The 18,110-nt window shown below is 41.0% G+C and overlaps 1 protein-coding gene across 1 annotated transcript in view; it reads left to right on the top strand.

Annotated features, from left to right (window-relative positions):
• Positions 1-12,801, top strand: part of ETF1 (eukaryotic translation termination factor 1) — a 26,715-nt gene extending 13,914 nt beyond the window's left edge. Inside the window, exons 3-11 of the mRNA XM_077768724.1 lie at positions 2,254-2,429; positions 3,178-3,317; positions 6,111-6,249; positions 7,156-7,346; positions 8,034-8,163; positions 8,895-9,050; positions 9,419-9,483; positions 10,045-10,192; positions 10,474-12,801. Coding sequence (XP_077624850.1) covers positions 2,254-2,429; positions 3,178-3,317; positions 6,111-6,249; positions 7,156-7,346; positions 8,034-8,163; positions 8,895-9,050; positions 9,419-9,483; positions 10,045-10,192; positions 10,474-10,556 — 1,228 coding nt within the window. The 3' untranslated portion in view covers positions 10,557-12,801. The remainder of the gene's footprint in view (positions 1-2,253; positions 2,430-3,177; positions 3,318-6,110; positions 6,250-7,155; positions 7,347-8,033; positions 8,164-8,894; positions 9,051-9,418; positions 9,484-10,044; positions 10,193-10,473) is intronic.
• The last annotated feature ends 5,309 nt before the right edge of the window (positions 12,802-18,110 follow it).

Here is an 18,110-nt window from a genome sequence, read left to right as displayed (position 1 = left end):
TCTCTCTCTCTCTCTCTCTCTCTCTCTCTCAGAAATAAATAAAACATTAAAAGGTTTTTTTTTTTTAATTCTCTCTGCCTTTCCCCCTTCCCCACCAATCTCAGAAAAAGGAATATCCTGTTCTAAATCTTTCCCATGGATTTTTTCTTTTTCTTTCTTTCTTTTTTTTTTTTTAATTTATTTTAAGAGTGCTGAGTGCATGGCCAAAGAGCAGAGAGAGAATCCCAAGTAGGCTCTGTGCTGTCAGCGCAGAGTCCACTGGGGGGTGAAACTTAAGACCATGACCTGAGCCGAAATGAACACAGCCCAAGCAGTCAACCAGCTGAGCCACCCGGGTGCCTCATCCCATTAGGCTTTTTAAAAATATTATAAAGGAGCCACCTAGAGTGAAACACCTCCCTGCCCACCATGATTTTAGTGTACANCCAGCTTTTGTACCGTGGCAACGTAACACACACAATAAAATTTAACTATGTTGGCTAATTTATGTATACAGTTAAGTAGTATTAAAAATACATTCACATTGTTAGGCAATCAGTCTCCAGAACTCTCTTTATCTTACAAAACTGAAACTATGCTAAACATCAAACACCCTATTTCCCCTTCCCCCCAGTCACAGCACCCATTGTTCTTTTTGTTTCTGTGAATTTGACTACTCTTCGATTCCCAGTGGAATATACACTGTGTATATCCTTTTATATCTGGCTTATTTCTCTTAGCATAAATTGTTCAAGGCGTATACAAATTGTAGCCTGTGTCAGAATTTCCTTTAAAGCTGAATAATACTTCACAGGATAGATGGACATAGGAATTCTAGCCATCTTGTGGCTGTTGTGAACATTTTTCTTCTAAGCATTAGTGCATAAGTATGTTTGGTTCCCTGTTTCACTCTTTGAAGTATATACCCAGAAGTGGCAATGCTAGATCATGTGGTAATTCTGTGTTTAAATATGTGAACCACAGCCCTGCTTTTATCCATGCTGTTATTCATAATGGCTGTATGATTTAACATCACTAACAAGGCATAGGTTTCCAATATCTCCATGTCTTTGCCAACACTTGCTATTTTGTTTTTTGATGGTAACTATTTTAATGGGTGTGAAGTATTTTTGTGTTGTGATTGGCATACCCTGATTAGTGATGAGTTCATGTTTTGATAATGTAGTTTTGTGTTTGTTTCAAGTAGAAGTAGAAATATTGAAATGAGATCTTGGTAATGTCTTGAGAATGTGTAGCTGAAAAGGATGTTATTGACATCGGTACTGAGGTTACACAGAGGTTAGTGGCTGCTCGAAAGGGACCTCCATGTGGCAAGGCTTTGATAGTAGTGCCCTTCATAATTCAGTTTGGTGTCCTGGTTTTTAATTTTAGAAGCTGGAGTTTGAGCACTCCAAATTGGCCAGTTTCTCAATATATGGGGGTGTGTGTCTTAGATTCAAAAATGATTAATATGGGGGTGCCTGGGTGGCTCAGTTGGTCAGGCAGCTCTTGATCTTGGTACAGGTCATGATCTCACAGTTCATGAGATTGAGCCCCACGTTGGGCTTTGCTGACATGACAGCAAGAGGCCTGCTTGAGATTCTCCCTGCGCCCCCCCAAAATAAACTTTTTTTTTAAGTGATTAATATGTAAGATACATTTAGAGATACACCTAGAGTAGCTGTGTGATTTCCTAATTGGAGTATTTGTTTGAATTACAAGATTCTGCTTTCCCATTATCAGTTTCCTAAGGGTGCTAAACTAGTAATTTTAAATTTTCATGGTGAGCCTAAAATCTAAAGAAAAGGGGAGACACTGTGATATTCAGTTGTTACTTCATCTAGACTTTGTAAAGATTTGTATCATTCTGTGGTGGCTTCTCCCACTGAAGAACCACCACTTTCCAAGCCTCTACCACGGACTCTGTCAGATTCCAGCCTGTTGTCACCCTCTTATGAAAGCTCCTCTCTTTGCCCTTGAAGGAAAAGTTGTTTCCCAAGAATCCCTTAAAGTGCCTTATTACTTTTTCTTTTACCTAGCTAAAATTGATTCAAATAATTGAGTACCTACCATATTCTGATCACTTGTCCTAACTCTGTGCATACTTTGATTACACTGGAGTAGTCAGTCCCTCTCTTACTGATCACTTTGCGAGTGATGTATTACTATTTTAAGGCGATTTCATTAGCTCCCATTAATAGTGATAAGCATGAACTTAAACTCTTTATTTATGTGGTACTTGAACTTGTTGTAATGTTACTCTTTCTTTCACAGCAATGGCACAAGCATGATATCATTGATCATTCCTCCCAAAGACCAGATTTCACGAGTGGCAAAAATGTTAGCAGATGAGTTTGGAACTGCATCTAACATTAAGTCACGAGTAAACCGCCTTTCAGTCCTGGGAGCCATTACATCTGTACAACAAAGACTTAAACTTTATAACAAAGGTAATCTAGAGTTTGATCATTTTCCTCCTCTACTGTGTTTTGGTTATATTTTCCACTTTGATCCTGCCATGATGCTTTTAGTCACTATTGTATCTTTTTCAGATAGCCATCAGCAGTGTACCTGTGGCCTTGGGACTGCCCCCCCCCCCCCCGCTTTTTTTTTTTCTTTAATTTTTCTTTATTATTATTTTTAAAAACTTTTACATTTATTTTTGAGAGATAGAGTGACACAAAGCATGAGCAAGGAGGATCAGAGAGAGAAGGAGACACAGAATCCGAAACAGGCTCCAGGCTTTGAGCAAGCGTTCAGCCGAGAGCCCAATGCAGGGCTCAAACCCACAGACCGTGAGATCATGACCTGAGCTAAAGTCAGGCAGTTAACCAACTGAGCAACCTTGGTGTCCCTCTTTAATTTTTCTTTAAAGTTAAGTAGTAGTTACTTAAAGGTTTAAATTCTCCTTTTTAAAACATCACAAGTATTTTTAAAATTAGAAATTTCTGCTGGAGAGATTTACAGATATTTGTGCTTTATTTAAATTATGACTTAAAGGAACCAGGGACATGGTATGCCTGGCTAGCTCTGTCATTACAGCATGTGACTCTTGATTTCAGGCTCCTGTTGGTTGTAGAGATTACTTAATAAGTCTTTAAAAATAATAAAGGAGCAGGGACAGTAGACTACTGGAACATTTTCTGTTGAGGAAAATCAGCTGTGGATTTAAGTAGAGAAATTGTGTGTTTTTTGCAGTACCTCCAAATGGCCTGGTTGTTTACTGTGGTACCATCGTAACAGAAGAAGGAAAGGAAAAGAAAGTCAACATTGACTTTGAACCTTTCAAACCAATTAATACATCATTGTATTTATGTGACAACAAATTCCATACAGAGGTAAGAAATTCAGATACAGTATTTTCATCATCCCAGAAAGAAACCCAGTATCCAGTAGCATTCATTACCAATCCTCCCCTCATTCATACCCTCTAAGATCTCTCAGCTCTAGGCTACCACTGATCTTGTCTGTCTCTCTAGATTTGCCTATGCTGGGCATTTCATACAGTGGGTGGATTTTTGTGACTCGTTTCTTTCACTTAGCATCAGTACATCATCCTTTTTTATTACTAAATAATATCTTCTACATTTGATTTATCTGTTCATCAGTTTATGGGCATTTGTGTTGTTTCCACTGTTTGGCTATTAGGAATAATGGTGCTCTGAACATACATGTACAAGTTTTTGGGTGACCATATGTTTTCATGGGAGGGTAGTGTATATACTTAGGAATGGAATTGTTGGGTAATATGGTAACTGCTTAATCTTTTGAGGAATTGCTACACTGTTTTCTAAGTCATTGTACCACAAGGCTGGCCATTAAAAAAAAAATTTTTACTTTGTGACACACTGAATGACCATCATTATGTTTGAAGAAAGTGCTAAACTGGGTTTGGAGAATTGGTAAGAGGTGAAGAAATAATCACCTATCTCTCCATCTCTCCCTATATACCCATGATACTTGCCTGTATTTCTTGCACCGTTAGTTTTCAGTTCACAAATTATAAAATCTTTAGGACTGTAAGAGCTTTTTCTTTTTTTTTTGTATGAAACTTTTGAGTGACATAACTGCCATAAGATAAAATTTAAGGGTGGAAAGGAAACCTCATTAGAGTGACCTAAATCAGTCAACAGTAGAACAATCAGGAATTCACAGCTGGCTCCTAGTTCAGTCTTTTGCTTTTCATCGACCTAGGGAAAAACCTCTACAGTGGAATTAGAACTGACAATTGTCGACACAGTTTACAATGGATGATTTCTGCTAACTTGACAGGAAGTCCAATTCCAGTTGGATCTTGCTTGGTTCGTTGCATAGATGGTTGAGACTGTTCTCTTGGCTATCTTGCCAGCCTCCTTCTGGTGAAGGCTTCATTGGAAAGGCCCTTAGTTACCATGTCCCACTTACCTGTATCAAGTTACATGAAATACTTTAGATCTTATTAAATAGTACCTGGTACTCGTGTTATCTAGCTTTTATTAAGCTAGCTTCGTGGGTATTTCTAAACTAACTCTTCCAGGTACTGTTTAATCTTGCTAGCTTTGTTTATTTTCGCTTCACTTGATAGGTTGGTAACTGGATATGAATGTGACATGCTGTACAGCACAATTTATGTCCTATTTAATCAGGATAATTATACATTCTTATGAGGGATAAGTACTCCCTGATGAGAATTATTGAATTAATAATTCAATTAAATTAAGCCACCTAACAGATCGTGACAAAATGGCACAACATTCATGTTTTAGTGCTAATTATCAGTTATGGTATGATTAAAGATTGATAACTAATGATTAATCTGCTTTCTGGTCAGTTCTTAAAGGGAACTATTTTCTTCCTTAGTTATGATGGAAAGGGTATTGGGGTGCCTGGGTGGCTTAGTCGGTTAAGCGTCCGACTTTCGCTTAGGTCATGATCTCGCGGTTCATGGGTTCGGGCCCCGCGTCGGGCTCTGTGCTGACTGCCAGCTCGGAGCCTGGAGCCTGTTTCACTCTGTGACTCCCTCTCTCTCTGACCCTCCCCTGCTCACACTGTCTCTCTCTCTCTCTCTCTCTCCTAGAAATAAATAAAACCTAAAAAAAAAAAAAGAAAGGGTATTTCTTAACTCCAAAGAAGTCTGGCACCTAGCAACTAGTCATCTACGGGGTGTGCAGATTCTGTCATGAAAACTCTTGACCATCTATATGGGTTCCAGGACTATTTAAAGATTTGCTCTTTGCAGAGGCAGAACTGTGGGCATGTTATTATAAGCAAAACTTGAAGAAGGATTTTCCCCCAGAAAAACTCCAAATCATTATCGATATAATCCCTTTAAAAGAAAATTGAGTTGCAGGGGCACCAGGGTGGCTCAATCGGTTAAGTGGCCAATTTTGGCTCAGGTCATGATCTCAGAGATTCATGAATTTAAACCCCACGTCAGGCTCTGTGCCGCCACTTCAGAGCCTGGAGCCTGCTTCAGATTCTGTGTCTCCCTCTCTGTCCCTCCCCCACTCACATTCTGTCTCTCAAAAATAAAAATTAAAAAAAAATTTTTTTAATAAAATTGAGTTTTAGATCCTGATATCATTAAAGATGTTCAAGAAATACATGTTAAATTAAACATTTCAAACCTAGATCTTTTTCTAGACTTTCTGGGTTTTCTCCTCATGGACTCCTACTCTAGAGTTGACTTACAAGATATCCTTGTTTACTATAATGAATACTGCCTGTTAATGATGGGGTAATGCAGAAAATCAGCTGTTAGAGGTTAGCTTTTTTGGTGTGCTGTTTTAGAGTTTGGACTTTTAATTTGAACATTATGTTCCAGGGATTGCCATCAGTCTGAATCAAATCAAGGACTAGATTGAATCTGAACCCTATATTTCTCTTGGTTTTCTATTCATGTGTCCAGGTCAGGTTTGTTGAAAGGCTTCCTATCAATATTGTTGGGGTTTTTTTCTCTGCATCAATTCAAAATTGACCATATGGGTTACATATTTATAGCTACAGTCTGAATTATTCCATAAAATGGCTTTCCTGTAAGTACTACCATTCTGGATGGGGTGAAAGGGCTTGTATGTATATCCTTTGGGATTTTGTCTTGACCCTAACAAAGCTTTAGGATTTATTGTGTGGTACTTCTGTTTGCTTTTCAGGCTCTTACAGCACTACTTTCAGATGACAGCAAGTTTGGCTTCATTGTAATAGATGGCAGTGGTGCGCTTTTTGGCACACTCCAAGGAAACACAAGAGAAGTTCTACACAAATTCACTGTGGATCTCCCAAAGAAACATGGTAACACAGGAAGAGAACACAAGCCCATTTTGTGTATAGCAAATAGTGTAGTTGACCCCTGAACAACACGTATGGGCCCCAACCCCTATGCAGAGTTGAAAATCCACTTAGGAGAAATAATCCCAAGCAGGCTCCATACTGAATGCGGAGCCTGTCGCAGGGAACAGTCTCATGAACTATGAGACCGTGATCTGAGCCAAAATCAAGAGTGAGTCAGATGCTTAACCAACTGAGCCATGCAGGCACCCTCACACACACACACACACACACACACACACACAACTTTTGACTCCCCCAAAACTTACCTACTAATAACCTGTTGTTGGGAAGTCTTCCCACATTTTATATGTTAATTATATTTTGTACTGTATTATTAAAGAGGAAAAAATGTTAATAAGAAAATCATGAAAGAGCAAATACATTTACAGAACTGTTTCTCTGTGTTTATCAGAGAAACTCCATGTAGAAGCAGACCCTCACAGTTCAAACCTTTATTTTTTAAGGGTCAACTGTGGGGGCACCTGGCTGGCTTACTTGGTAGAGCTTGCAGCTCTTGATCTTGGGGTTGTGAGTTCAAGCTGTACACTGGGGGCAGAGATACTGTAATAAATACAGTATTATTTTTAAGGAGGGGTCAACTGTATAAGGGGGATAAATCCAGATGAAGAATGATGCTCACAGATGAGAAGCATTATGAAATGACACATGACTCATTGGTGCTTAAGATTCTTGTTTTGATAATTGATATTGGCTCTGAAAATGTGTATCAGTTTGTGCCAAACAGTTAAAAAGAAATAGTAATTTTTCTCTTTGTCTTTTTGTTGGGTAATGGCATGATTAGTTTTTTAGCAAGTTATTTTGCACTTCTTAGTAATTACTCATTTTTCCCCACTTTTTGTGTCAAAGGTAGAGGAGGTCAATCAGCCTTGCGTTTTGCTCGTTTAAGAATGGAAAAGCGGCATAACTATGTTCGGAAAGTAGCTGAGACTGCTGTGCAGCTGTTTATTTCTGGGGACAAAGTGAATGTGGCTGGTCTTGTTTTAGCCGGATCAGCTGACTTTAAAACCGAACTAAGTCAATCTGATATGTTTGATCAGGTAAGTGAGAAGTAGATACTCTGTTAGTTAAGTTGCTATTCTGGGGTTTTTTCTCCTTGAAAACCAACCATTTTTAGATAAAATCATTATGGTCTGGTGGCAGCTCCTGGTTTAGTGAATTGCCATACTTGGCCTCAAAAGGCAGTATGATTTCAAAGAAAGTAGGAGCTGGTTTTTCTGGTCGTCTTCTGTTTTATTCCTGGAGGTAAATAAAGCTTTGAAACTCCCAGTAATATGACAGAATTGATTAGCCTAAAGCACTTAGTCCAGAAAGATCTTTTGGTCTATGACATGGACTCAGGCATAAGACATTCCCAAAGTGCTCTTCTGGAGAGGGAGTAGCATTATATGGTAGAAGTCTCACCACAGAAGTGGTGGTGTACTCTGCCAGCTTATGGCAGGAACCAATTGTCCTCTGTTTCCTTTACAAGAAACCTAGTCTTGTTGGTGATTAATGAGTTATCAGGTCTAATCAAATGTGTGATATGATTGGCTGGGGAAGTTACCGTTGACAGTGTTTCTCACTGAGACCTCTTGAACATATTGGGTATGTTCCCCATCTTCTACCTCTTTAGACTTTAGTGTCTTGCATGCCATTAAGAAGAAGTGGGTCTTGGGAAAGGGGTTTTGAAGTACTAATGATGTCTTTTTTTTTTTTTTTTAATGTGTGTCTGTGTATGATGTCAGAGGTTGCAATCAAAAGTTTTAAAATTAGTTGATATATCCTATGGTGGTGAAAATGGATTCAACCAAGCTATTGAGTTATCTACTGAAGTCCTCTCCAACGTGAAATTCATTCAAGAGAAGAAATTAATAGGTATCAGTGAAATGCAACTTATTTATTCTGTGACATGTTTTTGTATGTATATTTGTATGTGAGTGATTATTTATGTAACAAAATGCTGAAAAGGTAAGAGGAAGATTGAACCTTTGTATTAAAAATCTTTCTCCGTGGAATCATTAATCTTCCTTTATTCATGAGTTCTAGTAAATGTGCTTCTATTTCTGCTCTTTTTACCCTTTGGCAATAGGAACCAAACTTCAGTCTTCACGTATCCTTTGTAATGCAGTGGTGAATAGACCAAATTAATCTGGCCATTGGGGTGCCTGGGTGGTTGAGTCAGATAAACATCAGATTGGGTCTTGATCTCACGTTCCCTGAGTTCCCCACTTGGGTCTGCACTGACTTTTAGCTCTTACTCATTTTTAGTTGTTATTTTCTCTCTCTCGGAAATTTTTTTTTTTTATCTTTTATTTGGAGAGAGAGAGTGTGTGTGCGCGCGCGCGCGCGCGCACACACACACACACACAAGCTTAGGAGGGGCAAAGAGAGAGGGAGAGAATCAAAACAGGCTCCATGCTGTCAGAATAGAGCCCAACGCAGGGCTTGGTCCCACAAACTGAGATTATGACCTGAGCCGAAACCTAGAATCGGACACTCAACTGACTGAGCCACCCAGCCACCCCCTCTCAGATTTTGAGCAAGAAAGTCTGTTTCTACAAAGGAAACTTTAATATATATGCTTCTTCACCTATCCCTCATCACAGGACGATACTTCGATGAAATCAGTCAGGACACGGGCAAGTACTGTTTCGGAGTTGAAGATACACTAAAGGCTTTAGAAATGGGAGCTGTAGAGATTCTAATAGTCTATGAAAATCTGGATATAATGAGATATGTTCTTCATTGCCAAGGCACAGAAGGTATGAGAATTAGAAAGTTAAATAACATTACTTTTGACCTCTATGTTCTAGAAACTCGGGGTGGAAATTTGGGAGAGGTGACTTCAGTCTGCATAAATTGTTTTCCTTGAACCGATAAATGTCTGCTTAAGACTGTTAAATTGCCTGAGGACAAAAACTGTATCTTGAATGTCTTTGGTGTTTTACTTATGGTAGGAGCAGTGTACCTGGTAGACACTTAGTGCATGCTGATTAATATGCTTATGAAAAGAAGGTTGATAGAATAAGTTCGGAAGAAGCCCTTTTGTCTAACCTGACTTACCTCATGGGACTTAAATCTGCTAGTGTATGAAAAAAGGTTAACACATTTTTTTCCCCCAATACTGTAGAGGAGAAAATTCTCTATCTCACTCCAGAACAAGAGAAGGATAAATCTCATTTTACAGACAAAGAGGTATGTGATTGTTTTCCTAGTTTGGTGATAAATGCAAGTAAAGGAAATCCGTTTAAGAGCACTGGCAGCTAGAGTATCAGCTTTCAGATACCAAACTTCATACTCTTGGCAGTAGGGGGCAGTGGGAGGTGGTCACCTCTTTGGCCAGCACAGATGGCTTATGGTTCCTCAAATTCTGAGTTGAAGGGCTTTGCTTTCACAAGCTTGCTCTAAAAAGCAAATCTGGCTGGTCTCTTCTCGGCTGTTAAATGAGTGCTGCCTGGAGACACTTTACAACACCCTGACTTCAGAAACAACAACAGGACCTAGAAGGTGAAAAACTGCTAAGTGTGTGTTGACATTTCATCATTGAGCCAAAGCCCGAGGAGGAATGATACTTGAAATAGAACTTCTCTGTTCTCAGAATTATGTCCCTAGAAATCAGAATTCACATAGAAGCATGCTACACCCACTTAATAAAGAGGGAGAAGGAGAACGATGGTGGGTGGGGGAGCTAGGGTGGCTAAGTCTTGATTATATCCTAATCCCATTTTTTTCTGTATTTTATGGTCACCCTTGCAGACAGGACAAGAACATGAGCTGATTGAGAGCATGCCCCTGCTGGAATGGTTTGCTAACAACTATAAAAAGTTTGGAGCTACGTTGGAAATCGTCACAGATAAGTCACAAGAAGGATCCCAGTTTGTAAAAGGATTTGGTGGAATTGGAGGTAAGTGGCAAATAAGAAAACTAAACTTACAGCCAGGGTCTCAGGTCAAAGCTTTTCCTGGCTATCCCAAAATCAAGTTATGAGATGAGGTGTGCTTATCCAACGAGTCAGGAGGTTGAGGGGAGGACATGGTTGCAGGTTCCTTGGTTGGGACTGTTTTTTGTTTTATCATCATCTCTTGGCTTTCTGTACTTCGACAAGGGAGTAGGGCTTTTCTTATTGAAGTGAACCCTCCCCATTCCAGGAACACCGTTGATTTACTCTTTGATTTGCTTTCCTAGGTATCTTGCGGTACCGAGTAGATTTCCAGGGAATGGAATACCAAGGAGGAGATGATGAATTTTTTGACCTTGATGACTACTAGGTAGTCGACCTGGGTCCGGCAAAACGTGCCTCACCCTCCAGCATCCAACCCAAGGAGCATACCCGTGGTGGAATCCAAACAGATCCCTGCCTTACAATTGGAACATTTCCAGAACTTAATCCATGAGCATTGGATATTGAAAAGAAAACCGAAACAAAACCAGACCCAACCCTACACTTTGGTTTGTCATGGTGTCAGCGCAGCAGCCTACAACTAAGTTCCTAAAATGCCACTTTGGACTAATTTAAAAAAGAATCCCAGTTTTTACTTTTACTCGATGGTGAAATTGGTTTGCTCTTGTATTTTATGAAAAAAAAATGATTTTTTTAACCTTCATACATAGAATCAAAAATACTTTAACTGCTGTAAACCTTCAAAAGTTAATAGAAATGAGATCATACTGGTTTGTTTCTTATTTTGATTGGAGAAAATTGCTGCATTTCGCAGTGACCCATTTACATGGCATTCTCAGCTTAGACTGCATAAGAAGAAATACATGCGGTGAAATGTTGGAACCATTTTCTCTTGGTCTCTGTTTAATGTTGAAAGGGTGAGCTAATAGGAGGCAATTTCAACTTCACTCCCTCACACTACTCCTCCCCCTCGAGACTGTCAGTTTCAAGGATGCAAATTGCATTGCAAAGTCAAACTGACACAGGAAGTATTTGAGCCAATGCACTGTTCCCTTCAATCCGTTTTGCAGGCGCATTTGTGCCTAGGGTTTGGGAGCCCTTAGCATCAGTTGCATTGACCAGGGTTCCCATAATCTTAGCCTACTAGAAACCAGTTTGGGATGGATCTGATGGGGCTTATGTGCTATTGCTGGGATTGGGAGAAATAAAACATGCAATTTAAGTGGAAGCAAAGAAATTTAAAGAATATTTTATTTTGCTTGGGTCTGTCCTTGGTAAAAGGGAGGTGGTCGTGTTTTCCTTGTGTTGGATGGCATGAGATTATGTGAATGTTTTGATTTTTTTTTTTTTCTTTTAATGAACTGCAAGGTTTTTCACAGGAACGACTGACAAGACATGTATGACTGTGCATGTAACTATAAACCCCTGACCTCCTGGTGGGGTTGGAGCCTCTGTTTCAAATATGGGACTTACAAGCACCTCTCATATGAGAAATTATGGGAGGGGGGTGGGAAGGGCAGGGGTGGGAAGGGATGGGACACAGCTTCTGGCACCAAGGACTTAACTATTGTTGGATCCAAAAGTGGGCCTGAAAACCTGAAGCTCACGCTTCATAGCTGGGTTCTAAGTTGGACTTGACCCCAGCTGACATGCAAGGTCATGGCGTGCCCGAGGTGGTGACAGTGAATAAAGTGTATAGGATGTGCCCAGTGGTAGCAATGGAAAAAAGTATACCAAATGGACTTTGAAGGACCAAAGGTTTTAAAAGTCAATTGGTATCGTTCCCACACTGATAAGAGTAGTGGGGTGCATTTGGTTTTCAAATTGGGTACTTTTAACACTTTAGTGCCTGACTGCTGTTCTTCACTGACTTGACTCAGTCACTTGTAGCTTTATTGGTCTGAACCAGCTCCTTGTTCCCAGGTTGCAGACCTGCCTATCGTTCCAATAATCCTGTTTCACTTGAATGAAGGGAGTATGTCTTAAATGTAAAGCTTCTGGTTCTCACACTGTATACTCTGAGGTCCAAATGACTGTCTTTCAATGTATATAACCTGATGTCTCAACCCCCAGTGAGAAGAGTCCATTCTTTGGTATTCACCAACGTGGGAGGCTTCACCGGAACAGGCTTTTGCTTTGGGCTCTGCTGTTTGTTTGCAGAACACCCAAGAGCTAGTAAACATGCTCTCTTCACAGCAGTACCTTAGGGTTTTGCCATTGTAAATGGGTCTAATGTGATATGACAAGACCAGAGAAATTGGATGTAAATTTACATTTTTGAATATGCTTGTTGTTTCACATGATACATTTAGGGTATGCAGCTCCTTTTGTAGTTTTTATTTTTACTATTTAAGTTTGGAAATGATGCCAAATTTTTGTATTTCTTTAATCAATGTGTTCTCTTTGGTGATATATATTGCAATATATATTGATGTGTGTATCAATATATACTGATATGTATTACACTTACACATACAAACACGTAAATAAGAGGGGGTGAAAACGGTAGCCTTTGCATTCTCTATAGCCTCTACAGAGAGATCCTAAGCAGCGAAATCTTGGTGTTGTGATGTACAGAAATGGAGAAGAGTATTAAACCATATTTAAGAATACACTTTGTGTGCTTGAGATTCTTTAGGACTGTTCCTTGGCAGGTTCTGCACCATGGAGACAGTATAAGTAAGGTCTCCAAGGCGTGTGTTGAGTGATGGCTATTAACTTTGCAGCCTCAGATATTAGTTGTCTTTGTTACATTTGCCTATGGAAGGGTATATGCAAAGGATGCCTGAGGTCAAGATTAACATCAGAGGAAGTTCAGGTTGCTGGGGCGAAACTAGTTTGTAGCTTCCCTGACTGTACATGCCCACCAAAGGGAAATCTTCCCCCTTTTTAAAAAGTGGTTTCTAGTATGTTATCCCGTGTAGTTAAACATTTCATGGAGGTAGACGGTGTGCCCATTTTACAAGTGATGGAACAGGCCAAAAGGGGTTAGATAACAGCCCTGTAGTGGTGAAGCCAAATTTTACTCCAGGCCTCATCCCACGGTTGATTCTCTGTACATCTCATCACCTTTGGATGGTCCAGATGGAAGAGCAGAAACTAAGCCTCCTTGATCTTGCACCCCTGGTGCTGTATAGGAGAGTAACAAATCACCTCATCCAGGAGCAAGCCTTCTAGGTTGGGTCAAGAGAAGATAATTTTGTTTTTCCCAACGATTTATGTGCTTAGAGCTCCTAGTTGGTGGTTTAGAAAGCCTACTTAAAAAACCAAGGTGTAAGATATGATTTGCCTTCTCCATATTTAAGAAAATGTATTTAACAAAATTGACCAGTAATGGTACTTTTTAGCATACTTTTGCTCATTTTCCAGCAGATTTAGAGAATAGCCTTGATGAAACCAAAACCAGTCACCCTCTGGGAAGGGCAGACATGCCTGTGCATAGTGGAGGTATATAATTTTTCCTCCTAATGCATCTCTAGGTGCTGTCTGAAGTCAAAAGTTGGAAGGCAGCACACTGATGCTGGGTGTGTGGGCTGTTGTGTTTGCCTGTCTGGGCCTGCAGCGCTTGCCATCTTTTGTTCTCTGGCTCTGGTTCTCATGCCGTGACGCTCCCAGACAGGCACACTGGATTCAGGGCTGAGTGCCAAAGTGGAATTTAAGCCTCATGCCAGCTTCTCCCTTTTTGCCAATTTGAGTGAGTGCCTGCTGGGACTTCCACCTGCCAAATCCCATCCTGGTGGGACTGTGCCTCCAGGGACATAGGAAATGACCAGCCAACGAGTATAGAAGCACTGGATGCCAGAGTTGCTGAGGACATGGCTGGACAACAGGAACTAGAAGTGAAAACATTTCATTTCCAGGGTTCTCTGATAACTAAATCCTGGCTATGGATGCGGTTTCAGGTATAGTCTGAAATTGCTTGGGAGGGTCATCCTGGGGCTCACTGAAGAGCCCAGGTCAAAGAGTCCGCTTTTTAGGACAAACATCTCATTCTGGCTTTGCAAGTAGTTGGCCTTGTGATTTCAGGTAAGTACCTTCCTAACCCCTCAGTTTCCCCATCAGGGTAAGGAAATCTGTAAATGTAAAGAGACTTTACAGCCCTAAAGCCATCAGGACAGCATCATGGTGAGCAAATAGGACTTCTGAGTAGGGTAGAAATCCTGCTTGTCAGTGACACTTTGTCAAGTTAACTTCTCTGGACAGCAATTTCCCTACCACTGTAATAAAGCCTACTCCATAAGGATTGTTAAGGATTGAAGGCAGTTAAGGCGTGTGAAATGCATAGTACAGTGCTTAACACTTTGCAAAGGTTCAGATGGGAGCTGCTCTGATGCTCCCAGCACTACCAACCTTGGTCCTCTGCAAGTAACTAGGGTAAGTTTGCGCTAGCAACCACCAGGTGGTGCCAGAGTTAAGGATACTGGCTGTGGGATAGATTTGTTGCATCTGGTGGGGAGATTTTTGACAAGATGGAACAGCTTGATTACCCTTAAAATATCAAGAGGACAAACTACTGAAGGATGTAGGGATGAGTGAACATCAAGGAGAACTCAAGAGTCCATGAGGGCTTTGAGCTACCAATCTGTAAAATAACTACAGTCCCCAACACTGGTTGAATAGTTACAACAGTGCTGTGTCATATGCATCACATTATTTAATCCTTAGAAAAGCAATGAGGTGGATATTTTATATCTGCACATCCAAGCTCATAAGCTAGAAGTGGTAAAATTTGGGACTCAAGTCTAATTGGTTACAAAGCCAAAGTAACTGCAGGTCATTCCTCCCTTAAGAAGGGACTAAGAAGGGAGAGAACAGTTGCTGGTACCGCTAGGAAGATATGTGGTGGGGCGCCTGGGTGGCTCAGTTGGTTGAGCGTCCAACTTCAGCTCAGGTCATGATCTCACGGTTCGTGGGTTTGAGCCCCGCGTCAGGCTCTGTGCTAACAGCCTGAAGCCTGTTTCAGATTCTGTGTCTCCCTCTCTGACCCTCCCCTGCTCACGCTGTCTCTCTCAAAAATAAATAAAACATTTTAAAAATTAAAAAAAAAAGTTATGTGGACTCTACTCACCAACTCTTGTGCTTTCAGAGACAACCAACAGCTTAGACTCATCTGGAAGGCACCCATCTAGTAATTCTGTCCTTCCCCCAACACAGCATTTTGACTGGTCAACTCAGCACAACTACAGTTGAGGATGGATAAAAGAGGCTACCTTGGATTCTGTACAAGATCCCTATAATTGACCCAACACCTGCAGAGAAGAAAGTATACACATAATGGAATTTCTCAGACTAGGGTGTCTGCCTCTGCTCTTAATATGTCATCTGTAGGAAAACAGAATTGGAATGTGGACTATAGATAAAAGTATTGAGTCAGTGTTAAATCTACAGGATTTGATAACTCTACTGTGGTTATGTAAGAGAATACCCTTTTTCTTAGGAAATATATATTGAAATATCAAGGGATTTTTTAAAAATGATGAATTCATTAAGGAAAATTTTGAAATTTCAGAAATGTAGAAGAAAAACAGCATCATTTAAACTATCTTTAACAGTTTAGAGTTATCATGAACATCCATTATAGTATGATAATGAGTGTTTAGGTTTGAACTGGTTCACAAGATATTTAAAACAACTTTGGTTTGAATCTTAATTCATTGGTTTTCACTGAGAATTTCAGTTTGACTCAGAAGTCATCATTTAGAAGTTCTGCTACAGCATTTACAGCTGAGGAGAAATCCTTAACCAGTCAGCCAGTGCGGCTGGGGGACTGCCTGAGAGTTGGGCCCAGACTGGAAAGGAGAGCAGAAGCAGGGCTAAAAGAGGAGCTACTATCACGTGACTCAGAGATAAAATCACTCTGGGATAGGGGCCCTGGTAGAGCTTGTGACTCTTGATCTCAAGGTTGTGAGTTTGAGCCCCATGTTGGGTGTACTCTCTACAGAATAAAAAAATAAAATCTTAAAAAAAAGAAAAGGGGGGGGCTTGGTCTGGTACTCACGGATGGATGAGATGAGGCAATGTGAAGAACAGGGCTTCTTGGGGATCGCCTGACCCCTAGCTTAGTGAGCAACCCTGGGCATGATGGGAAGGAGGCAGAGTTGTACTTGGGAGCCTAGAGCCCTTTCTCAGGACAACAGTATCATTAGACAGTCCAGTCCTTATCTACAGTCACATTTAAACAGCTCTTCTGTTGCTCCATACTTTCACTTCTTAAGGAACCATAATTTTACTACTTGAAGGGGACCTTGCTATTCCAATACCCTCATTAAAGACAGAAGAAAGCTGAAGCCCAGAAAGCAACACAATGACCTGTCATGCTTGTGCAGCAAATCAGCAAAGCCAACATGAACATGTGATGTTACAGCTCCAAATTCTTTGCTCTTAACACATGGATGGTCTTGTTATTCTTCATCAAAACCCCATCCTCCAGGGCGCCTGGGTGGCTTAGTCGGTTAAGCGTCCAACTTTCGCTTAGGTCATGATCTCACAGTTCATGGGTTCGAGCCCCACGTCAGGCTCTGTGCTGACTGCCAGCTGAGAGCCTGGAGCCTGCTTCAGATTCTGTGTCTCCCTCTCTCTCTGACCCTCCCCTGCTCGCGCTCTCTCTCTCCTAGAAATAAATAAAACATTTAAAAATTTTTTTTAAAAAAACAAACCCATTCTCCCCCTTGTTAAGGATGAGAAAAGGGAGGATCAGAGAGTGGCTTGATGCCAAAGACAGCTGGGAGGGTAAATGTGGCCAACATTCAGATGGGGTTATGAAAGTTGTTTTGAAGTCACTTCCCTGTGAGTCAGGGTTGGCTTGAATGTGTAGATGAACTTGCTTCTCCAGCCCCCAGGGTTCCAAATTAGCCCCATCTAGGTTTCCCTCTCAGATTTCCAGCTCTTCTATTCTGCTGAGACCCTGCCTGGGCTCAGCCCCTTCTACCCATTTCTCCATCTCCACACAAGGAAACCCAGAGAGCAAATCCACTTCCCAGGGAACCCTGAAGACTAGGAAAGGAGAATGGAAACTTCAGAGAGGCTCTCTGAGGAATGAAAAGGATCTTCTAAGGTAAAGGCAAAGATTCAGGGATATTCTGCTACTTGGGAAGGTAGGTGGGAGATGGGAGCTTGGTTTAAGGAGGAAAAATCATGGAGTGAGGTGGGGGACACCTGCCCCATGTTACATGGCTGTCCAGAACCAAGTACATTCTCAGCCTAGGCTCCCCAGGGGTTGGAATGGACCAACCACCTCATGATACAACCCCTACTGAAAGGCCTGCAGAAGAGGACTCTATAAGTAATATGGCAGGATGTCATCTAGGGAAGAGGAGGTCAAGTTCCTCTAGATGAAGGTGCATTTCAGTGCTCAGCACTAGAGGCCCTCCCTTGAACCGTGTCAAAATCTGATTTTGAAGAAAGGTAGCACCGAAAAGGGCTCTGCCTCTCTCTAGGGAGCTGAGCAAAGGGCCTCAGAAACCCAGTCTCCTTAGCTAGGCCCTAACCCTGCCCTTCAGCAGCAGAGGCAGTTAGCAAGGAATGACAGAGGGAGGAGTGTTAGAATATAAGGGTCCCTCCCACATCATCTAGGAGTGCCTGACCCACCTGGAAGCAGCAGGACAGCTTGGACAGATGAGAAGTGAGTTTGGGGAGGCAGATGGGTTGGTCCCATTATCAATCCAAAGACCAGGATGCAACTTAGATTTCAGGACACCAATGTTTTTCATCTTCCTATCACTTTTTTTTGTGGTCTATTTATTGAGGTATAGTTTATAAACTATTAAAATTCATCCACTATAAATTTAGTTTAATGATTCTTTGGAATAAATCTGTACAGTTGTGCAAACAACATAATCCAGTCTCCATCACCCCAAAAAGTCTTCTGTGCCCTTTTGCAGTCAATCCTGATCTCACTCCCAGCCTTGGCCAATCACTGATC

Source organism: Crocuta crocuta, unplaced genomic scaffold, assembly GCF_008692635.1.
Source record: "Crocuta crocuta isolate KB4526 unplaced genomic scaffold, BGI_CrCroc_1.0 scaffold64, whole genome shotgun sequence".
Classification (NCBI taxonomy): Eukaryota; Metazoa; Chordata; class Mammalia; order Carnivora; family Hyaenidae; genus Crocuta; species Crocuta crocuta.
The sequence above is the reverse complement of the archived record's forward strand: the minus strand, read 5'-3'. Positions and strand labels throughout refer to the sequence as shown.